The sequence below is a fragment of the Thermobia domestica genome, chromosome 14 (assembly GCF_964235325.1).
Source record: "Thermobia domestica chromosome 14, izTheDome1.hap1.1, whole genome shotgun sequence".
In the NCBI taxonomy this organism is placed as follows: Eukaryota; Metazoa; Arthropoda; class Insecta; order Zygentoma; family Lepismatidae; genus Thermobia; species Thermobia domestica.
The window spans coordinates 20,237,343-20,264,307 of record NC_137467.1 but is presented as its reverse complement, the minus strand read 5'-3'; the positions used below and the strand labels follow the sequence as shown (position 1 = coordinate 20,264,307).

At 37.3% G+C, this 26,965-nt stretch overlaps 2 protein-coding genes across 4 annotated transcripts in view; one reads left to right on the top strand and one right to left on the bottom strand.

Moving 5' to 3' along the window:
* The window catches only part of LOC145669566 (uncharacterized), a 45,471-nt gene continuing 18,506 nt past the window's right edge, over window positions 1-26,965 (bottom strand). For 2 of the 3 annotated variants that reach the window (XM_081737778.1, XM_081737780.1), the window contains exons 2-3: window positions 18,453-18,588; window positions 1-394 (exon numbers count right to left, since the gene is read on the bottom strand). In XM_081737778.1, the coding sequence (XP_081593904.1) occupies window positions 153-394; window positions 18,453-18,588 (378 nt within the window). In that variant the 3' untranslated portion in view covers window positions 1-152. Of the gene's footprint in view, window positions 395-18,452; window positions 18,591-26,965 lie in introns of all 3 variants that reach the window. The other variant, XM_081737779.1, reaches the window with a different exon arrangement.
* The window catches only part of LOC145669565 (maternal effect protein oskar-like), a 142,065-nt gene continuing 121,272 nt past the window's right edge, over window positions 6,173-26,965 (top strand). The window contains exon 1 of the mRNA XM_081737776.1: window positions 6,173-6,446. Within this exon, the coding sequence (XP_081593902.1) occupies window positions 6,294-6,446 (153 nt within the window). The 5' untranslated portion in view covers window positions 6,173-6,293. The remainder of the gene's footprint in view (window positions 6,447-26,965) is intronic.

Here is a 26,965-nt window from a genome sequence, read left to right as displayed (position 1 = left end):
TACATGAGATTAGGTTTTCATTTATTCAAAATAAAGCTACGCAAGTAACTTAATATTTACATACAGAACGCACTTATTCTGTATACACACAATACAGGTTTGAATAATGCCCGAGTTCTGCTCCATTAGTCTTCCATATCAGTCAGTTACTTTTAATGGTGAAGTCCAATTCCTCCATAATGGTCATGATCGAATCCATAACCGTAAGCGAGACCGTGGCCAAGCCCGTAATGCCCTAATCCGTATCCATATCCCAGTCCGTGGCCGAGTCCATACAACCCATGGTGGCCAATAAAACCATGGTGTCCATGGTGAACGATTGGAATATGTCCGTGATGGCTATCATATCGATGAACGTAACTAGATGCAGGGTAGCCATATCCATGAGCATATCCTACAAAAAAAAATATATATATATATATATTATGAGAATAATACAAAATTAAAGACTAGATGCTTTAGAAATGTGGTTTCGAAGAAAATTAGGTAAATTAAATGGGAATCTATGAGGCGAAATAAAAGAAAAACAAGTGAATTGCATTTTACATTGTGAATCTATAGTAGAATTCGAAAATACAGTAAAACCTGCCTTCAACGGATCCTTTATTAAACTGAAACTTGTCTTAAACGGAATTAATTCACGATCCCTTGAATATAAGGGCGAAACACCTGCTAAATTCCCTTCATTTATCGCAAACTGTATTACGCGGATAATAGGAATCAAAATAAGCCTTTTAACGGAACAATTCAAGTTCCAGATCGAGCGATTAGAAAGTTGCTTTTAGACATCCACTGAGAGATAAGATACATATATACATTACACTACATTGTCAGCGAAAGAAGATAGTGATTTGTAAACCGAACCAGACACAACTGATATAGACGCCTTAATTAAGAATTATACGGAAACTCTAAAAGGAAACGAGGAAATGGAGGAACAAGACGAATATGCCATTCAGCTGGAAGAAAAGTGTATTGTAAAGACTTATCAAGATTCTGGTAAAAGTTTAAAGAAAATGTAACAATTTGCTTTACATCAAAGAGACATTGATATATTTAGTGTGGTTTCTCACGTTAAAGGGTTTGTGGAAAGTAGTGTTGTAAAGGCCTGGAAAAAAACCGGAAATTTTGGGTAAAAAAAACAGTTGGGAAAAATTGGAAAAAATTGAAATTTTCGAATATTTTACTACATTATGCTTTTAAAATGAAAACTATTTTATGTTTACTAGTTTACAGTTAGGATCTTTTAGTAGTTACGTTTCTTGTATTAGAATAGGGAAATTTTGTGGCAACAAATATATTTGTACCACTCCTTTAAAGTTAGCACCGTCATAGAATAGAGTTATGGCTACTAAAGATACTAAAATATAATCCTAGTTAGATTAATTAACATAGACGCATTCAAGTTGTCTTAAGTAATCTTACAAATTTACCGTTTTATGGCAAGGAAGTGTTAAAAAAAAAAAAAAACAGGGCCAGAATCATTTTAGTTAATACCAGCATGTTAAAATCAAATATATATATTTTATTGAGATACGTATCTTCATTTTGCTGTGTAAAATTTCCAGAAATTTTGAAGCCATTAAAAAAATCTTTTGTTCGGAAAATGTTCACAAGATTGAAATTTCACACGTTCGAAAAAAAAAAAAAAAAAACGATTCCATTGCTGGTAAAACTAACCTAATACAGAGATTTTTGTTATTTTCCCAATTTTTTTGGAAAGAAACCGAAAAAAAAAACGTTTTTTTTACCAGCAGGTTCAAAATTTTACAACACTAGTGGGAAGTCGAGCAGATATTTAGTAATGTTTACAGAAAACTTTACTTTACTATGGGAAAAATAACGTTAACGCGCGTATAGTAATTTTTCTGTTAATTGCATGTTTTGTGTGTATTAACTCGTAGTAGAAATACTGCAAATTGAATAAGGTACGTACATCATTTTTTTTATTTCAGTATGTCCATTATATACTTTCTTTTTTCTTTTGCATAGGTCTGCCTTCGTTAACAGGGAACCTATCTTTATTGGAAATTTTTTGCGAGTTGCATTAGATTCCGCTAAAGACACGTTTTACTGTATTAGGATCCAATATGGAAACTAGAAGTAGTAGATGTCACTTTCACTTGCAGTGGACTGGTAAGATAAAACCTGTTTCGATAAGTAAGGTCGAAGATACAAAGGGTGTTCAAAAAGTTTTGCACAGTGCTCTCATTTTTTTTTTTTTTTTATTTTTGGCAGGAGGAGAATGAGATTTCTTGTGAACATAGTGGAACATTTAGCTATACACTGAGCCTACTCAATGTAGCCTCCATCAGCTGTGACGCATCTGGTCCAACGTTCTTTCCATGATGTAAATGCACTTTGGTAAAATTCTGGGAATTGACTTTTACACCATCGCTTGACACAGGATATAATGTCTTTCTCACTATCAAATATTTTACCGCGCAGGTGGGCCTTCAGACGTGTTTTGTCTTCAGATTCGGACGGAAACAACCATGTTTCATCTTGGATAATGACGCCGTCAAAACACTATTTCCACTCTTCACTAAAGGTCGTCATGAGACCCTCTCACACATCCTTCCTCATCTTTTTCATTTCTCTTGTCAATAATCTAGGCACCCAACGTGCACAGATTTTTCTGTACCCTAGTGACTGTACCACTGATACCACACTACCCAATACCAGTCACTTCAGGAAGCTGTCGTGTCGTCACACATCTGTCATTTTGGACGATTTGATTAATGGTCTCCTTATTCACATCACTCACTACCGACGATGGTCTACCGCATCTTGGATTGTCCAGTAGAGAGAAATCTCCTTTAAACCTCTGCAACAACCGCTGGATATAGCTGCGATCCAATGTGTCCTTCCCATAAACTGGGAGCAACTTCCTGTGGACCAGGGTTGCCACACTCGAGACTCGCGATGATACCAAACATGGGTCTGAATTATGCTAGATTTTCGTAAATTATGCCCGATTTTCAAATTATCTTTCCTAACTAATTTTAAATACCCACTCCTACTTATCTTCATTATTTTAATGAAGTGTTTTAACTGTATTCATGTACAAAGCTAATATGACGCTGTCAGGAATGATAATGAAAAAAATTGGTAAATGGCACATTATAGGGGAGGAAGGTCGAATTTATGTTTTATGAATGGAAACATTTTAAGAAATATATACACAATATGCCGCTTCCGACACAGCCATGAAGCATTTTTTTTAGTGTATTACTAGCTGTTTCCTGACGCTCAAATCCCTCTTCTCTCAAGTATAAATTGAAAGGGACAGAAACATCTCAGATAACCACACATTCAGGTGTCAGTTGACAGTAATAAAACTATGGATAAGTAAATATGATTTGCAGAGTCACGTTTGCTTTTTTGAATATTTGGGTTTGCTCTGAATTCAACAAAAAATTACAACCGCAGAAATACTGACTGGCTTCATTGCTCCAACCATCGCTTCAACTAAAAAGAATAATTCCCGACGGTCCTTGAACCATCTAAATTTTCGTTCTTTTTCTGTTTAACAGAGGGAAGAATGAAATTATGCTAGATTTGGCCAGGATGCTAAAGTCAAGGCGCTAGATGCTAAATGCATGTGGATCATGCTAGATCTAGCACCAAGATGCTAGATATGGCTTCACTGCTATGAATCGATGTGGCAGAGTCATCGCCGGTCTTGAAGAGGAACTCCATCACCGACCGTTGTCGCAACCTGGCATCTACTTCACGATCCATTATGGCCCAATTGTAAACAAAAGAAAATATTTTTATATACCAACTTATAGCTAAATGTTTCAAGTATGTTCACAAAAAAATCATTCTCCTCCTGCAACAAATAAAAAAAAATAGAGACCACTGTGCAAAACGTTTTGAACACCCTTTGTATAATCTGTTTCTTAGACGATAAACCCATGTGAAATGAAGACTACTTGCTACTTAACTTATTGCTGTTCTTGACCTGAACGGGTTCAAAATTGAAATTGAAAATAGGAGTGAATCTTCCGGTTTTTGTAGAAATATTAAGAACTGGAACTCGAGATTCCAAGTGTGATTTTTTTCGTTATTTTTCCATTGTTAGCATGTGAATACGCAACTTTTGAGCCCTATTAGAATTCGATACTCGAAAATTTGATTTTTTCGCATCAAGATAGACTTTGATGTTATTTGTCATTTTTTTCAAACTTTAGTCTGCGCGAACTGGAGATTCCAAATGTGATTTTTTTCGTTATTTTTTCATTGATTAGCATGCGAATACGCAACTTTTGAACCCAATTAGAATTCCATACTCGAAATTTTGATTTTTTTCGCATCAAGATAAATTTTGGTGTTTTTGTCATTATTTTTTAAACTTTAGTCTGTTTACGCGAACTGGAGATTCCAAGTGTGATTTTTTTCCGTTATTTTTCCATTGATTAGAATGCGAATACGCAACTTTTGAGCCCTATTAGAATTCGATACTCGAAAATTTGATTTTTTTTTCGCTTCAAGATAAATTTTGGTGTTTTTTGTCATTATTTTTCAAACTTTAATCTGTTTACGCGAACTGGAGATTCCAAGTGTTTTTTTTTTCGTTATTTTTCCATTAATTAGCATGCGAATACGCAACTTTTGAGCCCCATTAGAATTCCATACTCGAAAATTTGATTTTTTCGCTCCACCCTATTATACATATACCATAATATACTGCAATGGCTGCTATACCGTCTCTTTACACACAATGTTCCATTCACAGCTTACACTAGGTTTGCGTTCACGAAAAAAAAAAAATGTTCGGGAATCCTCTGGCAAGTGCCAGAGCCTACGATAGCATTAGCGAGCAAGGACAGGCAAGTTACCCAAAAAGTTACCACATACAAACAGGCACAGTTTGCTGTATGACACTTAAAATGAATTATGGAAATGCACACAAGATGTTGGAGCGTGTGTAGTATACCACATTTTTCTTATGAAGGATAACATGATAATGACTCTTATCAGTGTCGGATTTACGTTTAAGCTAAAGAAGCTATAGCTTAGGGCCTCACTCCTTTGGAGGCCCTCAAAAAATTAAAGAAAAAAGTGGCGGTAATGTAATTTCAAAATAAAGAAAGCAAATACGATAAATCGCACACACAACAACTGTTTTTTTCTATTATGTACTAGTTTGTTATGAATGGGGCTCCTTTTTTCCAGCTTGGCTTATAATTTGAGCCAGTTTCTCAGCCCGTTTGTGATGGGATGGAGCCCCAGTAACCCAGCTCCGCATGTAATCGAGCCGTTTCCCAGCCCCGCTTCTAGGGGCCACATCTTCAATAACTTAGGACCCCATCAAACCTAAATCCGGCACTGAGTCATATTATTTGTGTTATTTCTATCTTATTAATACAGTTAGATATGTATGTCTTCAACACAAACAATTTTCCTTAGACATTAGTCTGTTTTTGTGAAACAATAGGTTTTATTCGTAAAATTTCAAAACATTGTCCCTCAAAGAGGTCTAATTCCCAAAAAAGTTGATAAGTTTAAAAGAGATTCATGCAGTTGTTCTCATATAGTGGATGTTACCCCTACAGTCTGTGCAATATTTTACATCCATAAAATTTTTACTTTTATGCTAGACTATTATCAATCTGTATCAATTTTAATGAATGAATGACATATTAAATTGCCTTACTTTAAAAATTCGTATTTTTTGATAATTTTATCCAAATAACATATTTACCTACATTACACTTCCATGGTTTAATTTCAGTTGCCATAATTAACTTAAGATAGCCAGTCATCTGGAATCTTTTAGAAACATTAGTCAACTTTATAAAAGAAAATCTTATTCTATAGCTAATTTTCTACGACAGGAGCATCTGCCAATAATTATCGACAATTTGGATATAACATCTCAAAAGATGGATTCAAGGGCTCATACTTAATAAGGAGAAAAATACATATTCACATCAGGGATAACTTTATCATGAAAATATCAGTTTACAAAGAAATAGTTTGACAGTACATCTCTCTCTTGAATCCCTGTAGAAAAGAAATAAACAACTAAACAAGCTACAATTCAGAACATTGGCGATTCGGATACACGATCTGCACCTCATGAATAAGGTACCTCGAAAGTGGTTGATATTCTGTGATATGTGCTGATTGGTTGTTGGTTCAGAAAATATCGTTGCTCTTTTGTTCGGTAAAAAGTAATCGGATTTGAAATCGTTTCTACATTTTTCCGTTTGATCGTTTACAATTTGCAAATTGCAATTTGTCTTTTTCTAGAGGTGCGTCTTTGTGAGTGAAAATCGGGAAAAATGCAGAATTGGTACGAAGATTATTACGCGTACCAAGATTATTATTACTATTATTATATGAATCAAATGTTCCCCAATGCGGATTGGGCACCGTGTGTACCCTGGGACTACTTGGAAATTTCGCCGTGGCCTTACTGGAGACCGCCAAATCAGGTAAGTAGAGAACTTATTATTTGGTATTGTAATCTATATAATACGAGTACTATATAACACGATTAATGAACATCGTGGTCGTCATTGTACTAATTTTGTAGGAGTGCCCGAGGACGCCCATCAGAAGGGGTAAGTTGGGGCGCTTGCCCCCCTTAGAGGAAATTGTACTTCAGAATTTCGAAAATCCAATAGATTTTTTACATTAGTTACAGCAAAATTTAAAACTTTTTGAAACGTCGCTTATACTTGCCCCCTTGGAAACCACAACATGGGAGCCCTTGGGAGTGCCCCAAACAATTCAGTTTTTTCTCGTATTATGACTTTTCATAATGATGGAAAATTCGTGCAGATTTACAACTATCCGTCAAATTATTCAAAATCAAATTTTACTTCACTTGCTTGAAATTATGCTCTACATCATTCTGCATTCTTATTTGCCTGGTGCATGCCTAAATAATTAATAATATGGATGCAAACAGATGTATCAAGAAAATATTATTTATGCAGAAATAAGCATCAAACTGTACTTTTCATCCTTTAAACGATATCCTAAGACATATTTCACTCTCATTTCCCTTACACATGCCCAAATAATTACGTACAGATTGATTATATGTGTACACTTTATATCGAAGCAGGGAAAAAATGGAAAACACTCCATGTTGTGAATTCGTAATGTGCATGCGCGAAGCGATTGTGCTCACTCATAAAAACGATTATTCTTGCGAAAAACACGAAACAATCACACTAACTTGTGCTAGCTGGCCACTACAAGCAGCAGCTTAATCGCGTTTGTATGTTGTATTCAGGGACGTACTCAGGATTTATTCTTGGAGTAGTTCAAAACTTTTGGGGAGTAAAAACTCAATATAGGGATAAATTATGTCGGTAATAAATTTTGTAAAATTACCCCTAAAATTAGACAACATTTACAGCAAAGTCCGGATTTCGTGGGATTCCGGATCCCTCCCCTGTGTACGCCTCTGGCTTTGTTTACAAGTTTCTTATAGTGTTTTTTGCAGTGTTTCATATAGGAAATGATATATAGGAAATAACTCTTGTGATAGAGACAACTTAATTTCTGTACAAATATTATTGTAACTACAAGAATTATCAACAAGTATAGACTTTTTTATAGCACTTGTAATGCTTCCACATTATTCCTATTCTTGTGGACATGAAATAAATTTGAGAAGTGATTTTCACAGCCTTGTTTCGAAAGTAACGCCATTCAAGGAAGTCTGCAGAGATCGTATCAAATTATAATTTGACGGTGCCAGGTCTGGGCTGTACGGTGGATGCGTTGAAGGCTCCCAGCTAAGTTCTTTCAATATCTGATAGTTCGTTCAAGATGTATGCTGTCTGGCGTTCAAAATGTAGAGCATGGTACACGGCACCACTCTTTCTGCTACCAGTTCCTACCGTTCGTTTTGAATTACTAGGCGCAGTCGTACTAATTGTCGACAGTAGAGATCCAAGTTTATCTTTCTGCCCGTCGGTAGCAGCTCGTGATGCACGATACCCTTCCAATCTAAACAGAGCATAGCTTTCCTGGGCATGAGTGTGGGCTTTGTCACAGACTGTGAAACTTTTCCTCACTTCAATCACGATCATTTTCGCATTTTATTGTAGTAGGTTATTTACGTTTCGTCAGTCGTGATCAACTGCTTCAGAAATGGCTTGAGTTCGTTCCATTTCAGTAGGGAGTCGCAGATAGAAATTCGAGCTTTTTTTTTTTTTTTTTGTTAAGATCATATGGCATCCAAACCTTAAGCTTATTTTTGTAGCCAGCTTTCCACCAAATGGTTTAACGCTCTTTGATGATAGAGCTAGGAGCATCTGGGCATCGAAATTTCCAGAAGAAAAACGAATGAACCATATTTAGGCTGTTGGTTTTGATAACATATCTTACTCATAATCACTACAAGTTTATTTGTGGGTCTGTGCAACGTTGTCTCCTTTATCAAAATAAAATTGTAAAATGTAGTGCAGTTTTGCGGTAAGATCACTCATCTGCATGACGCATCCTTACGTATAATTAAAGGAATTCCTAAAATTTGGCAAATCTACTAGCTTCAACTGACAGCTGTGAAATGATGTTAGACCAGACTCGCTGCGATTCATATACCCTGACATTTGGGATTCTAAAGTCATCTCGAGCACGAAAGGTTCCATACTTCTTAGACCGAGACTCGTAGCTAGGGGATGGCCACTTTGAGTCATCTCCTTAAATTTCCACTTCTTCGTTGGTGTGTAAGATAAACTAAAATTAGCTCCCTAAAAATGATCTAGGTCCTCTTCCTGGTTTAGTGTTCTGGCTACGGTCTGCTACGTGATATTTACACCTAAGTATATATACCAGATGTGTTCAGAAAAGATTAAACTTTGTAAATAGCAGGCCAACATCTGCGCGCTCCGGATACCGTGGGCACTTAAGTGATAAATGTGGTAAAGATCTATGCGTTAGTTGCAAACAACTACCGATTGAGTGAGATCATGTGTTAGGCTAGTCGGATTAGTGAAAAACCAGCAATGAAGGGGTTAGAGGAACAATGCGTCTGTGTGAGATTTCGTTCAAAACTGGGAGAAACTTTCGAGGGAACATTCCAAATGTTTAAACCAAGCATTCAAGGATGGCTGTATGAGCCGAACGTAGTGCTATGATTGGTTCAAGCGTTTTAAGGAGGACAGAAGTTCAGTTTCCGAAGACACAAAGACCGGACGACTTTCAACGTCAACAGTCGACCAACATCTTGAAATTATGCAAGCTGTGGTTTGTGAAAAATCAACGTTTAACTGTCCATGAGGTTCCTGAAGACGTAAGCATAAGTGTAGGATCTTGCCATCAAATCCTGATTTGAAAATATACAAATTATCTGGGGAAATATCGCTCTTTCGTTGAGTCCCATGCATCCTATTCTCCGAACTTGGCTTCCAAAGGCTTTTTTTTCTATTTCTCAAACTTAAAACCGCTTTCAAAGAAGTCGTTTTCGGTCCATAGAGAAAATTCAGAAAAATGCGACGAGAGTACTGCAGGCAATCGAAAAAAAAAAGTTATTTCAAGCGGGCGTTCCAAAATTGGAAGAAAAGATGGCAACGTGTATTGACAGTAGAGGGAAGTACGTTGAAGGGTATGGTGATTGAGAGGGATCCCTAATTCGAAACTAACTCCAGGTAAGTAGGTTTTGTCGTAGACAAATATTGTGTGCGTGGGTTTTCTTGGGGTTCTCCCGTTTCCTGCCGCTTTCGTCATTTCATCATTATCATCCATATCATCACCGTCTCTTTTAGGCTAGTTTCAGACGGAAGCATTTATCGTAGCTTTTCTTGTAGCAGATGTGCTGCCAAAAATTTCATATAATATTCTATGGCATCAAAAGTATATGGTGCTTATACACTGTAGCCTTTTGATAAGCATCTTGTCGTGACGTAGCAAAGAAATCACTGGAGAAGAGCGCAATTATGGCTCCGAAATTAAGCGTGAGGTAGCTAAAGCTATAGTAATTGTAACAACAGTTCTCGACGGTCATATTAAAAAACGAAAATCACAAAGAAGTATATGGACAAAGGGCATCCCTACTCCAACTCATTTTTATTTACTACAATTCAATTTCCCACACAAATCCAAGAGTGGGGGGCGCGGTGGCTCAGTGGTAGAGCGTTCACCTCTGGTGCTTGGGGTCCCGGGTTCGATCCCAGCCCCCGCCAAGTGAACTTTGTGGTGAACAAACACCGTGCTCGTGGGTTTTCTCGGGGTTCTCCCGTTTCCTCCCACTTTCTTCATTCCACCATTTCACTCATCTCTCATAATCACCGTCTCCTTTAGCCTAACCGGCATAACCGTGGGACGTAAAACTCAAAGATTTCATATTTTTTTTTCAAAACAAAGAGCATGGATATTTGGCACAAAATCTTTCGCTTCTTTTTAACACACCACGGCGCTGCAATTGGACCAGAAATGTTGAGGAAAATGCTACGAAATAGAGCAGGTTCTATCGACAAGAAATGCCATAGGATATGCCATGGCATGGGAAATGCTATAGCATTTGCTACTTTACACTGTAGGATATCGATGATACAATTTTTGCTACGAGAAATGCTACAATAAATTCTTCCGTCTAAAACTAGCCTTAGACTTGGTGCATAATAGTAGGACGTTAAACTAAAGCACGCAAGCACACTCTACATTTTCACTACTGGTTTTGCCCACGAGACGGAACTACAAATTCTAACAATACTCTGTGGTGTTCGAGTCGAGATTAGACAAGTAATTTAATGAGTCCTGTTAAAGGTCGGAAGTTTGGTCAGAAGTATTTTTGCAATTCATATACTCCGAAGATTTGCCTCACTCAAATACGTTGCTAATATTTCTGTGTTATGAATACTTTTTTATTATATTCATTTGTTTTTGATTTGATTTGTGAGTTTAGCATCCCGTTCAGCGCCGAGGCTATATGAGAGGTGCACCTACAGTTTTAACATGAAATGCGAACCACATGAGCTCTCGCCGGTAATCGAAACTGTGTCTCCAATGCTAAAGGCCTTACGATAACCACTACAAGCCGCGAGAGAGCTATATAATTAATTTGGGTATCAACATCGATTAAGAAACCTGGCCTGTGACTTGTATTTTTCTTGAATTATCCTAATTATTCAACAGTTGCCTGTGTATAGTATTTGAATTTCCTTTCACTAAGTCAGGCACGTAGCCAGGATTTCGTGAGGGGGGGGTCCGTGACATGAAATACTGTGGTGATCACTCCAGGGGCTCCATCATTCTAAACAATTTTACTGGAACATATATTAATCTGTTTAGCCAGGATTTCGTAACGGTGGGGGGGGGGAGGGAAGGGTGACATGAAATTCTGAAGGCCCAGGAGATCGATCAATCTAAACTACTTTACTATTAACATATTGATTTGTGAGGATATGTTGGTAAGTATTTTAATAAACTATGAAGAAATCTCGAGTAAAATAAAAAAAAAGTATTGAAAAAGATTATGAAGTATTTACATTCTTCCTCTGTTTATTCAAATATAATAATTTTCGTTTTATTATGACCTCAACTATTATAAAAAGTACATATTCACTATTATAAAAAATACATACTCAATAATGTCTTGCAATATCTGCGTTCCTTTTTCTGTTGAATCAAATGTTAACAGAACTTTTTTTCCATATATATTTTTGTTTTTATTATTTCGTCAACTACTGTCTATTTCAAATGACAGGTTAAAGGAGCAGTAGAAAAGTGTTTTTGAAATAACGTGTTTGATATTGCAAGGATGCGATGATGAAAAATTACGATAAAAAATGTCCACGCTGTTACACAACGGCACTATGCTTTCGAAAGCTTGAAATCTCCCTGACTAGTAGCGGAAATTCTGAGAATTCCGCAACTTTTTTAGAAATTTAAAATTCCTTGACTCTTCCAGGATATCTTGCTCACCTCACAACCATGTATTGCAAGTAATACAAATTTCATCATAAGAAAGAGTAATCAAAAGCTTCGTGTAGTTTATTTTTAACGCTGATCCTTCTTTTCCTCATTTCAATTTCTTTCATCCTTCCCTATATTTTTTTTCATTTCTGGTCTCGAAGGGGGGGGACCCCCGGACCCCCCCTTGGCTACGTGCCCGACTAAGTGTAAAATTCTGCCAAGAGTACTTTCAACAGTCAAGTATATAAGTTACATTTACAAAATAAGAAGAGAAAACCTTTTCACGAATCGAGACGAGCGGAGATTTCTACAAAGAACTAATGGTCATGTCATTAGTAAAAAGTCCCCAGACTTGAACATATTTCTAATTAAGCTTTCTATACTAATTTAAGTATGCCGAATCCAATGTAACTATTTTCAAACATATCCGTCCATTTTGTCACGGAAAAAACTACCTCCAAATTAAGATATTTAGTTATTTATATCCAAAATTTGAGATCACGTTTCCAGACAGAGATGTCATGTAACCTTGTCCAAAGAAGAATCTCAACATGACGTAGACAGTCCATAGACCAGAGGTGGCTAAAGAAGAAAGTCACATCAGTAAAAATTAAAGCTTTTTTCACTTGAAACTAAAAGGAGGAAATTTTCTGAATGCACTGGTAGTTGTATACAACAATTAATACATTAAACAACCTTTATTTCCTTAGTTTCAAGCAATACAACTTCAACTTTTACCAGTGTGACTTCCCTCACGAGCCGCCTCTTCGATAGACACACTTGTCGTGTATGGCTGAGCGTTATCTTGTTGAAAGATTGTGTCAGCACCCTCTTTTAACGTAGGGCAACACATTTGGACGCATAATCTCATCCACGTATCGTTGTGCCGTAAAGGTTCTGTGAATTAGTATGAGACGTGAAGGAAGTCATACGCGATGGCTTCCTATCCAGGATGCCAAGAGTAACGCCTGTATTCCGCTCCAGAATATTGACTGCATGTGATCTCTCCAACAGACGCTGCCTCATAATTAATCTGGTCATCTGTCATAATACAGAATCGAGACTCATCGTTGAACACAATCCGTCGCCATTCATGAGAATTTCATGCTGCCCGAGTAAGACACTACTCTACATTTGTCGTTTATGCACTGATGTTAAATGTGGCCTACGTAGGGGATGGTGCATCCGCAATTCAACTGATACCACTTGTCGAAGCATGGCAAGGAATGACACAGAGTCTCCTACTTGTGTCTAGATGGCAGGACAAGGCGTCCCAGGGTTGCGTAGCGCTTCACGCACAGAGTAAAGATCCTCCCATGTTGTGGTCTGTCGTGGTCGACTGAAACGTCCACGTCGTACGTTGGTATCTTCCCGTATGTACACAGAGAATACTCCATTCTCCGGACAGCGGTATATTGTACAAATATATGGTATCCTCTTGCTTACTACAGAAATCAGTACGGAGCATACGTTATCCGTATATTACATAGACACTGCCCGTAGATGTTACATCATGCCGTTGCAGGATGTCTGACATCTAACAGTTTTCCGTATATCCCATGCATATACTTATGTTACCTTCGTCAGCTATATGTTATATACGTCCATTTGTATGTGAGATCCTGACCGTCTATATTGTTTCATAAGGAAAGTACGTATAGATGGAACACTTATACAGAAAGTGTTATAAAACATGCGTTTTCAGTTATACATCTGCTGTACGTTAAGACCAAAAACTACAGGAATTACGCATGTAACCTACCTTTTTAAGTACGCCACCTACAAGTTTTTTCTCAGTGCCCTGGCTCCAACATTGGGCTTCCACAATGATATTGGAATGCCCCACATCTCTGGCAATAGCACGAAACGCCCAGCTGACTTTGTGTAATCTGACGATATGGCCCCTTTTGAGCGTCGTCACATGCTGGTAATACTTCTTAATGCGGAGCCGAGGTATTATGTGTGTTTGTTGACCTTTCTGTACTGTTCTGGCTCATTCTCTCCCAATTCACAACTGACTGACACAACCAGAGCTGTTGACATTACTGCCCATTCGTGGTCATTTGCGATGTTCCCAATCTTTAAAATTATAATCCTTTACACACCCTCCATAGCGCTACACCTTTCGATTTGCAGTTGAATTGGACGATCCTTCTTGGGACTTCAATGTTTTTGTCAGTAAGTGTAGAGTGGTGTAAAAAGAACTCACCCGCAAAATAAACTATCCCTTCTAGATTTTTTCCTGAGTAGTGACTTTTCTATATATAGAGTTGTTACTGAAATACTGATTTGTGCAAAATAAAAACGTTAAAGCCGTTTTCGAGAAAAATAGCATTTTCTAGTTTCATCAATCAGTAAACCAGTGGTTCCCAACCTATTTGGACTGACGGTGCACTTTACTAAATGCCCATGATTACAACACATTTGTTTGTTTGTTTTTTAATTAATAATGATAATAGGCCTATAAATTATAGTAGTATAAGATTAGACGTTTCTATAAAGTAGTGATTCTATTACGAGAAGTATTGAGCATTGTTGCTATCGCTAGAGGCATTGACTGGTATAGTGCGTTCACTCAACAGAAGTGCAGTTCGGCATCAAAATTTCCATGCTCATTTTTTACAACAGCGTCTCTTCCTCCCTTTATCACTCTTTTCACCACTTTTGCGGGGTTGCAACGTCTTAACACGTACTGTGTCTGCTTTTCTTCTTCTCAATACTATGACCGTTATGAAACAGATGCCAGGCAATGTAAGAAGAAGGAAGCTCGTCTTGGGAACAGGGAATCGAACACTAACTTAAAGGATAGTATTTGGAACTGTGGCAATTAAGGTCCCACCGTGGAGTTGACAAGCAACTGTCAATCGTTCGGAATGAGGGTTCTGGTTCTGGTTGGCCATTTAGTTACCGGGTGTGTTTTCCGCAAGATTTCTCTGGCGATAACTTATTTATGGCACGAGCCACCACACGAAAAGGCGGTATTCTTTATATGTGAACTGCGCTTCCGTTGAAGAAACGAAGTATACAGTCTGTCACAACCTTGACTTTAACTAATTATTATTAAATGCTTCTTAATGTTTAAATTTTAAAAATTCGCGACTCGTCCTATGGGATTACGCGACACACCGGTTCGGAATCGTTGCAGTATGTTGCATGCTGTGGTCTCTAGCCGAGCGTACGAGTACATCAGAATTAGCGCACGAGGAGATGGAGTGGCTTCGAAAAATGTTTTGTCAGTATTTTGAGGAACCATGAAATGTGTAAATCCGTTGAAATCTTGAATTCTATTTTCTGTAATCACCTCTTATCGTTGCTCGAAAGTAAAACAAAAGAGAATCTATAATGATTTTATTAAAGAAACATGGTTTTCATTTGTTTTGATATAATACCCTGGAAATTTACAGCGTAATGTTTTAGTCAATTAGGGAAGCCAGTTTTTAATTATTTCTTTTTCATATACGATTCCATCTCGATAGACTTGTTCTATGTAGAAATATCCTCTAGTCAGTAGTTAAATATAATTTATTCTACAAATGACATGATAATAGTCATTATTTATGCTGAATTAGTGTATGACGAAGTAGTGGGAAATTTATAACAAGGTAAATCACGGTCCACATTATTTAGCAATATTGTATTACCCCTTTCAATTTTTTTGCATGCAAAAGTTACGGAACATATACAAAATATAAAGGTAGAACATTTTCAACTTTATCCTCATTTCCCGAAATTTACACTTTCTCCAAATTTACATAATTTTCCTTCTGGTCCCTTGAAATGTATAAAAGCAAGGTAATCTTTCACTTATCAGCAGATCTCTGAAACCGTCAGATCTAGGAATTTCATATCTTCTATAAATGTTCTTTCTGAACCGTAGACTATAGAGAAGACGAGGTTTCGCACAATGGGAATCCTAAGGTAGGAAAGGGGGCTTGAATGCTTTTTTTCGTCTTTCACCAGATCTCTGAAACGTAGGCGTACAAACTTAAAATTTCTGAATAATTGTCCTCCTTCGATAATAGATGCAGGGTAAGACGATGTCTAGCGAAATGCAAAACTAAAAGGAAAATTGGAGCTTGAATGTGCATAGTCGTTCAGTAAGTAAACTCTCCTCAAAAGTAGTTCCATAGTTCCAGTGTATTGGAAATTATTAATTGGTGGTAAATGTTCATTCATGAACTATATATCATAATCAGGTGGTTATTAGGCGTCTTCTTAGCACATAAACTTCAACGAATTTACACACATGAATTCTTTTTGAATGAATACACGCTATGAGATATGTTGCCTTTAGGGATGCACGCGAGACGAGACGAGACGAGAAATGGAAAAGTCTCGTCTCGTCTCGCAGCCTCAAATGTTGGTCGCGTCTCGCATAAAATTTTGAGTCTCATCTCGCGTCTCGCGCGAGACTTTCGCATGGTCTCGTAGTCTCGCATATATTCTGGGTCAAAATTTTGCAATGTGTTATTCTATGGCTGTTAATGAATAATGATGTGATATTCTGTCCGAAGGCAGTTATTTGACCTAAAAGTCCCTTGTCAATGTGAATTCATGGTGGTTTGCCATTGCTTTCCATGGGATGAATGTTCATAACATCCTAAGGAGACGGAACCTAGAGTTCAACATGGTATCCGAACTTGTATCCCCTCCGCTCCAAATTAAAAGAAAAGTTGTGCTGGAATTTGATTGCTGGACCATAATTTTCGTCAAATTAATAGCATAATTTACAGCAAAACCAGCATAAATTGTTGCTGGATCCAACATTGTTTTCCAGCTTAGAGGTCTCCAGCAATATTTGGCTCTTCTAAAATATCGTCGCCACTATCAACATTTACGCGTTTTGGTCGTTTCCTTGAAGAGTGATTTTCCATTATAAAGATGTTTTTATACCACCAAAAGCGCTTGTAGACGACAAAAGAACTCCTCACAACACAATACGACCCAATTCTTTCGGTTCGTTCGCGCTTGTAGCAATCTTGCATTATCGCATTTTATCAACTTTCGCCTTCAACTTATAGTGTTACCAGATCTAAAAAATAAAATTACTGACAGATATAGGGCCATTCCTACCATCTCCCACCAAACCTATAGGGCCATCCTACCAAACCAGTGTTTTAATTAAACTTCCGAACTAGAGATGTTTTTGATAAATATATAGAAAGAAAATACTTATTCCATGTAAAAATATCATGTTATTTCTACGACCCGGACCGGGGATAAACTTTGACGAGAGGGGATTTCCCCGAAATCCCCCAACATTAATCGCTAGTAGTAATGTGAAAAAGACAGAAACAACAGAAATATCACATTTCGCAGCAATAAGGAGTCTTATTCGCTTTTCAGACCAAAAACAGAAGTTCATGTATTCGTGCGTGCCCACGTGTATGTGTTTGTGTCGCAAAATAAAGTCCTAAATCGATGCTGTAATAAATTTCCAATTTACAAAGCTTTTCATTTTTAAAAATGATGTTTAGAAACTAAAGAAGGCTTTAATTCTGAAAATCAACCTTTAATAATAATAAATCTCATAAAAAGTCTATTGCCTCAATCACTTTTTTGTTCCTGGAGGCATTAACGCTCAACTTAGATAACTCAATAAATGTAAAATCACTAAATGTACAATTAAATGTAATTCATAAATGTTGCGAGACTGCGAGAAGTCTCGCAAGACTTAACCGAATCTCGTCTAGCGTCTCGTCTCGTGTCTCGCATAAAATTTTCACTCTCGTCTCGCGTGCATTCCTAGTTGCCTTCTCTATTTTAAAAACCCAAATTCACAATATCAAGTAGAATAGTTAACGCAGAGCAGATATTTCGAAGGAGGGACATCAAAAGGGTCCTGAATCCCTATACTGTTCTTTAGAAAAAAAGTGATCAACATGCTGAAGTTTTAAAAGTCATTTAGCTGCACAAGTCCTAAAATAGAAAAGTCCAAGAATCATTTAGATGAAGTCCAAAAGTTTACAAGTCAATAAACCATTTATCGGTATAAATCCTAACTCCTAAACTGCAGAAATCCTTTAAAAATCCTCTACATGCGGTCCCAAAGTATGGGAGTCAAAAAATCATTTATCGGCACAGGTCCTAACTATGCAGATCCTAAACTGCAGAAGTACTAAAAATCATCTAGATGCAGTCCCAAAATGTACAAGTCAAAAATCATTTTTCGGCCCAAGTCCTAACTCCTAAACTGCAGAAATCCTAAAATCATCAAGATGACTCTAAGACTTGTGCGCTTTAAGGCCCTTGTCGCTAAATGATTTTTGTCGCTAAATGATTCTGAAGTGTTCTGAAGTGAATGATTCTGAAGTCCTTCTACGCTTTAGAACTTCTGCTGCTAAATTATTTTTATGATTGCTGCACTTTAGGACTTGTGTTTCTCCTTTGTGGATTTCTAGTAGACTCATATGTAGTGAGTTTTGAGCTTCTAGAACTAAAGTATGAAAAAACAACTTTTTCCTAGAAAATTTGCCGCTCTGGGTCATGCGTAAACACTGCTCTGTCAGCATACGCATTTTATATTTCGAGAAATGTTAACAGTAGCTATATAAATGACAACATACCTAATCCAATGAGTCCATATCCTGCCGCTGATTTCTGTAAGTCACCGTCTTCATTGTCATTTTCACTCTCTTTAACCTTTGGCCCATCATCTCCTCGGACAACCAGCAAAAGCGTCACAGCAACAAACAAGCCAGACTTCAAAAGAAAATTAGAAAAAAAAATGTTCAAATAAAATAATCTTTCTCCAGTGGCTAACATTATACAATTGTAATTACAATAGCTTAAATTTTGCTTGATTATTTGTTATTCTAAGTCTATTTTCAGAACCGAGACCATATAAGAAATGTCACCAAATTAGCGATTTTATGGTGTTTAGTCAGTAAAAGTGAAGTTTAGCTATTGGCTATTATATTAGCCAATTCTGTGTTCAAAGTTGCCAATTTTTTAAGGATTTATGTTTAGCGGTAATTGTGTATCTTTTCTAATCAAAACGTTCTCTAAAACTGTGAACAAAAGCACGATATAGGGCAAGTCAAAATGATGGATCGGATTTCAAAAATGTATTCTGTGAAATCATTAGAAACATATGTTATTGTGTAAGGAGTTGAGAAAAAGTGCTCATAAAATGCTTCGTGTAGAGTGTTGTATTGTATGAGGCGGAAACATAATCATTACACAAAATGACAAGCGACTGGGAGCTTTCGAAATGTGAGTGTGGAGAAGAATGGGACAAAATTAGTTCGATCGAGCGGAAAACGAATGAGAGGGTGTTGGAAATGGTGGAGAGAAAAGAACACTTTTAGGTACCATTGTGAAGAGGAAGAGAAAACTGGTTCGGAGATTGCCTGAGAAGAAACTGTATCATGAAGGACGTGCTAGAGGTTATTGGGGCAAGAAAGACAGGGAGGTGGTGAAGAAGGCTATAATTAATGGGCGATATAAAAGCAGAAAGATCATACGTTAAGGGTCTTCACTACAGCGAAATTAAACTACCGCTAATTTTAGAGTGTTTCTGTAATATCTTCAAAGCAAATAAAAATATTTGAAAAGCAGAAACTGAGTGAAGTAGACAATACGATTTTCCATGTGATACCGTTATCACAACATCTACCTGCTTTCCATTTGCAACTGTAGGTAGATTTAGCATTTTTTCTGTGGGTTCTGTAAATAGCAGCATATAAAAACTGGCCCGTAGCCAGCCCAAAACTTAGGGGGCCCGGTAGAAGTTAGGGGGGGGGCGACTCAATCATATTATACTTCATCACCATATTATAGTTCATTTGCAAGCCTACCGTGAAACTTTTGGGGGCCAGCCAAAGTTTAGGGGGGCACGGCCCCCTAGCCCCCCGTGGATATGGGCCTGTATCAAAAGCAGATAGGGGAATTGTGGTAAAGGTATCATATGCAAAATCGAATTGTCTAGTTCACTACGTTTCTGCTTTTCGAATATTTTTATTTGTTTTGAAGATATTACAGAAAAAACTCTAAAATTAGCAGTAGTTTAATTTCGCTGTAGTGAAGACCCTTAAGATGAAAAGATTACTAGAAGACCGTGCAGCATGGAAGCTTCTCCGTTTCGGCAAGTCACCTGCCAATAAGGGCAAAATACCTATGATGAATGAATGAAATTAATGGTTTAGAGATAGGTGTGGCGTATAAACACACAGTCGATCGTTCTTCGGAGGAGGGGAGTGGTATATAAGTACAAAATATGAATAGATAGGAAGTCTGTAATCTATTCTAATTTGAGTTTAATTTGTCAAATAAAGGGTTCAATGCCTAATCATAGGCTAGAATGCCTTTTAGGGTGTCAATCTTTTGCGTCTGTGAACAAAGATTAATAGCCGTCCCTAAACTTTTAGAGAGGATCGTGGCATATAAAAATAGTCAATCGTTTCTAGATTACAGGTGTGGTTCATAAACACAATCTAGAGGAGAAGAACGAGTGTTGTTTATAATTTTTATTTGCGTTTAATTTGTCAAACAAATCATTCTATGTACTTCAATGTAATAACAGCTTGATTTTTTTTTCATTTTTTCATCTTTAAGGCAGGCTCGTAGCTAGGTTATGGGTAGGGGCTGAGTTATCCACTGTCATCACTTTAACCTCCCAGGGCGGATCCAGAACGGACTTCTGGGGGGCGGTGGGTTGTAATACTGCTACTTAGAGCTACTTTTAAGAGCTCCAAACTCTGTTTTATTTATATATAAAATAAGAAAGTTTTCTCTTCTGGTGGGGAAGGCGATCGTTCCCCCTGGATCCGCCACTTTAACCTCCTGAGACCTTCACTTGTTTGTTGTAAACTCCTATCAGTCTCACCTCAAAAATGATCTCGCTTCCCTCCTTCTTACTTTCGTGTTCTCTGCAACGGACCTGCTTTGAAGAAAGGCTGATTTGAAATACCGGTCCCTAAACGGTTAACTCGAAGTTTTGCAACTTGAGTGTCGCGTGGTACAATCAAGATGTCATAAAATTTCTTATTATACATTCCATAATAATAAATCACGAGCGAAGAATTTGTGATAATGTAACACTACATTAATTTCTACAATGTTATGCGAATAGCATTCAATGATAGCTCCAAATGTCTTTTTTAATATTGTATGAACTAGGGATGGCCAGAACCGGTTCCTAGTGGAACCGGTTTTCGGGTCTGAACGGATCCGGTTCTAGAAGATCCGGTTTTTCGGATCCAGGTCTGGAACCGGTTTTTCGGATACAGGTCTAGAACCGGTTTTTCGGATTCAGGTCTAGAACCGGTTCTTCGGATCCATGTCTAGAACCGGTTCTTCGGATCCAGGTCTGGAACCGGTTCTGAAACAGAACCGGTTCCTCGCGGAACCGGTTCCGCTGGAACCGAAACTTTGTGACCATCCCTACGCTAAACCCGAGCTGCTGGCAAGCTGTGAACAGTATGCTAGATGAAATGGTGGAAGCGACAGGCAGGCGCCCAGGCGGCGGCAGCTTGTCTCATTTAGCTAAATAAACTGGGTAACTGGCAAACTCATTGGTTAAACAGACAAACTGGCCAACTCATTTGGCTAAACACCCACTGGTGTACCAAATTTTTTTTTTCTGGGGGCACAAGCGTGTCTGGGCGAGGAAGGCACAAGCGCATGGTTCTCTTTGCATTACTTTTGAAGGTGATCTTTATGCCTCATTTACGGGTCTTTGGGGGCTTTCGGATCCAGGTCTGGAACCGGTTCCTAAGATCCGGTTCTGGAACCGGGTTTTCAGATCCAGATCTGGAACCGGTTCCTAAGATCCGGTTCTGGAACCGAGTTTTCAGATCCAGATCTGGAACCGGTTCCTAAGATCCGGTTTTGGAACCGGGTTTTTGGATCCAGGTCCGGAACCGGTTCCAGAACCGGTTCTGAAAACCAGATCTCCAAGAATCGGTTCCTAGCGGAACCGGTTCCGCCGGAACCGGAACTTTGTGGCCATCCCTAGTATGAACACGAAAGTGCGACTGTATAATGATTAATGCTTAAAAATGGATTTTGCGAGGAATCAAGGCCCTATACCGGGATGTTTGATATATGGACAACCAGTGAATGGATTTTGTGTAAAACCTTATGCAGGGATGCCCACAAGGAAGGGGGGCTATGACGCAAACTTCGTCATTGAATTATTTGGGGGGGTAAAAATCTATATAAATATGTTTGAGGGGGTGTAAAACTTAATCGAAAAGAAATATTTATTTTCATGGAAGAACACCTACGGATAACACAATGCATAAAATTTTTCTTCTGTCCTTTATACCACGATACTGACCATTTTGGTTAATGGTTAAAACGGTTTTAAGGTTTCCGGTTGTTAATGATTTCTCATACTGAGGATTGGGGTGGGTAAGTCAGCCAGTTGGGGGGGTGCGTCATGGACATAAGGGAAGACACCACTGTCGTATATTCTAATAGGGTGTCGTCATAAGTGAAAAGTTCAGAAGCTCTGGGTTCAGTTGTTATATAGCATTATTTTGTTATGCTGGTGTTTCACTTGAACAAGCCGATTCTTTTCTTTTACCTTTATCCATATTTTTTTAAAGTGGACGTATTCGATTCATTTGCAATGTATAATTAAACAATGAAAGTGTGTAAGAGTGGTCACTCAGCATTTATTCATCCATTGATTGTGTAACTGTTCGTCTTAAATAAACGTAAGCGTTAAACAATTCTTTAGGAAGAATGTTACGTTAAAATAAGCGTTATACACGGTGTTTCAAAACAACACCGACAATGTTTGAAAGGTGATTCCTGACATTAAGATAAGACGAAAAGTATAGACCAACCTAGTTGCAGAAATCTGTCATTTCCGAGTTATAGGCTGCCGAAAACATGAAAAAATGAACTTTAAAGGTTCATAGCTCCAATACTATGGGACCTACCTTAGTCGGGTCAAGACTTCACTCAGGAACTAGCATGTGCCCTATCCAAATATCGAAATTTCAGACCGCATCAATTTTTATAGAGATGGTTCGTAAGTACTTCAAATTATATGCCCGTAGCCAAACTCTCTGTATAAAAATTGATGCGTGAGTACCTTAGGATTCTGAAAGATGTACTTTTGGATACCGCACATAATAGTTCCTAAGTGAAGCCTTCATCCGACTACGGTAGATCCTATAGTATTGGAGCATGGATCTTTAAAGTTTATTTTTTCATGTTTTCGGCAGCCTATAACTCCGAGAGGAAGCATTTGTGCACCCAGGTTTTGTCTATACGTTTTGTCTTATCTTGGTGTCAGGAATCACCTCCCAAATGTTGTTGGTGTTGTTTTGAAACACCCTGTATATATGAGAATCGAAAAACACGTGACTGGGACGTTCCGTCGGTTGAGATTCGACTGCATTTTCATGACGCATTCGTACTTTTGTCGGTTAATATCGATAGTTTTCGCCTATCTTTATATGTCATCCCTCGCCACCTTCTAAGGGAGCCTTATTCCCAATTTATTTGTTTCCAGATTGTAAGTCATATGAGTAGCAAGTTTTAGAAATTGCTTCAGGTGTTCCATAGTTATGCTTCAATATTCACACCCTTGCTAACTCCTAAATTAATGAACAAAAACGCAACTATCGGCAGGTTTACATTGTTCGACATACTCTGTGATGCCACAAAAGTTAACAGTGTCGGTAATCCAACATAAAGTTGCATTTTGTAAATAGCACTAAGTCAGATTATTGCGTATTTCAAATCTACTTGTAAAATGAAAACATACAATACCACACTTGTCATGCTGTGTTGCCAACTAAAGACGCTACAATATCACAAACATCGAAAAACAACCAAATTTTCGAGGGTTTTACGACAGTAATAATACAAATAAGACGACCGAAGTAATGCGTATACCAAGTACCTTAATATCGAATACCATGGTCATCATATGATAGAACAAAGGTACAAGGAATTGAAATTTTGACTTTATACAAAGGACTTTATCTAAAAAAAAAAAAAAAAAAAAAAAAAAAAAAAGTGTTTACATAAGTAACATATCGAATTTCTACATTATTTTCAATAGACATAAAGATGATAATGCCGTTTACAGCAACTTAAGTCTCTCTATCACTGCGAAATTAAAATACCGCTAATTTTACAATAATTATGTGATATCTTCAAATAGATAAAAAATAATCGAAAAGTGGTTCAAGACCTCCCTAGACGATGTTATTTTCCATGAGGTAACGTTATCACGAATGACCTAGTAGCTTTTCGTTTGCTGTTATTTAGAAACGCGAAAATAAATGCCGATTTTCTAAATGGCTGGAAATCGAAAGTAGATAAATGAGTCGTGATAACGGTATCTCACGCAAAATAATATTGTCTAGGGAGGTCTTGTTCCACTTTTCGATTATATTTTATATATTTGAAGATATCACATAAATACTGTAAAATTAGCGGTATTTTAATTTCGCAGTGATGAGGGCTCTTAAAATCTCAAACCGTTCGGGAAATATGAAAAAGATAGGAGAATTTGATATATTGCTTAAAATGGAGTATTTGTGGAAACTTTTAAAAACAATTTTTGATTTACTTTGTTTCTATAATATTACAATAGTACATTTTGATAAGATCTCGGAATTACATAATTTTAAGTAATGTTGCTAACTTTCAAACAGTTTGAGATATTAAATTGTTGTGAACGGCATTGTGATCTTCACATCTTTTGAAAACCATCTATGCAATTGTATGAAGTACTTATTTAAGCCGTTTTTCGAAATAAAGCCTTTTGAGAAAAGAAAAATTTGCAATCCCTTGTAACTTCGTTCGTATTCATTCTAAATCCGTCATATCACACAGAGAAAAATCCGTTCTCCGGACAGCGATATACTGTACAAATATACAGTATCCTCTTGCTTACTATAGAAATCAGTACGGAGCATACGTTATCCGTATGCTACATAAGCACTGCCCTTAGATGTTACATCATGCCGTTGCAGGATGTCTCACATCTAGCAGTTTTCTGTATATCACATGCATATACTTATGTTACCTTCGTCAGCTATATGTTTCTATACGTCCATTTGTATGTGAGATCCTGACCGCCTACATTGTTTCATACAGAAAGTACTGTACGTATAAATGGAACGCTTATACAGAAAGTATTATAAAACATACGTTTTCAGTTATACGTCTGCTGTACTTTAAGTCCAAAAACTACAGAATTACGCATGTAACCTATCTTTTTAAGTACGCCACCTACAATTTTTTTCTCAGTGCATGACTATACAGTTAGATACTAAGGTACTTTGAATGTGCATTGGCTCATCTGTCTCAACTGAGTTATAGTTGCTGTAGAGGCCACCAAATTATAGGTGTTTGTGACATTATAGCGTCTGTAGTTTGCAACACATGATGACAAGTTTGGTATTTTGTATTTTGCTTTTATATTTAGATTTTAAAAGTGTTATCACCTGACATGGTGTCACTTGAAAAAATACGACTTTATGATAGGTTGGCAACACTGGTAACCTTGTTGTATTACAGATTATGCTAAGCAAAGTACTTTGCGAATATTTGCAGGATGTTAAATTCAGCGTTTTTTAAGTATATATGTCCATCAGTATAGAAGTTATAAGGTTGTATCAAGATAAGTGGTCCACCCTGTATAAATAAATTAATGTATGTGTAAATGGTGTAGCATAAAGGTCTGAAGCAATTTCCTAAACTTTATACTCATATAAATTACAATTTGGAAACAAATACATTGAAATAAGGCATCCCTAGGGTTGGAAAGAGGATAATATGTAAAAATAATAATAATAAAACACCAATATTAGTGTCGAATCCATAATTTTCGAGTCGCTGAGATGAATAGTGACACTTCTGATGCCATATTGTGAGGGAAAGACATCCTTAGCACCTGCAGAGGGTGAGAAAGTGTGACATATAAATGATCTCCTTCTGAGTACTAAAGGACCCTGTACAACCCTTATGGAAATTAGATTTCGGTGGAGTTGCTTGAAGCCGTGATATGTTGTAGATATTGTGATCCTCAGAAAAGTCTCAATGGAGACAACCACCAATTACTGACAGTTTGGCCACTACGAGGCAGTTTTTACAAAAACAGCTAGAGATAATTATGTTATGGAATTCCATGGAAAAGACTGAAACCGTGATATGTTGTATAAGCCACAACTTAACACTTTTCTCAGGATCACAAGAGGGCCGCGGTGGCTCAGTGGTAGAGCGTTCACCTCTGGTGTCGGGGTCCCGGGTTCAATCCCAGCCCCTACCAAGTGAACTTTGTGGTGGACAAATACCGTGTGCGTGGGTTTTCTCGGGGTTTCTACCGTTTCCTCCCACCTTCTTCATTCCACCATTTCATTCATTATTCATCATCACCGTCTCCTTTAGCCTAACCGGCATAACCGTGGCACGTAAAACTCAAAGATTTCATTTCATTTTCAGGATCACAACATCTACAACTTATCATAGTTTCATCCACTTTCATCGAAATTCAAAATATCGTTATACTTTATTTTTTTCAAAAGAGTGGCCAAACAGTCAGTGATTGGTGGTTGTGCCCATTGAGACTTTTTCTCAGGATCACAATATCTACAATATCTATCACGGTTTCAATCAATTCCACTGAAATCCAATTTCCTTAAGGATTGTGCAGGGTCATTTCAGCTCGATCGGCTGAGTACTTTTTGCTCTGTAGCGAAGTGCGGTTGTTACATTCATTATTTCCTCGAAAGATTCTCTTTGTAATCGAATAAATCATTAAAACGAGTAATTATTGCAGTTACTTTTTTAATTTTTTTTCTATAATAAGAGAGAATCTTTCTTAGCCACGTCTTACTTCCTTATTTCTTGCATTGGAATATCCGTAAAGCTCATATAATGTAATATCGTACATTGTTTATATTCCAATCGCCTTTCGGGTCGAACGATCGCGAACGTGTATGAAAAGTGACTACCATATCATCTAAATAATAAAATAATGTAATAAGAAAAATATTTTTATTATAAAACACAACGATTTTCAATAATATTTTGAAATAAATAATGTTAAAAATTAGGCAATAGAAACGAAATTTTCATGCAACTGAAAGTTGGAAATTTGTTAAAA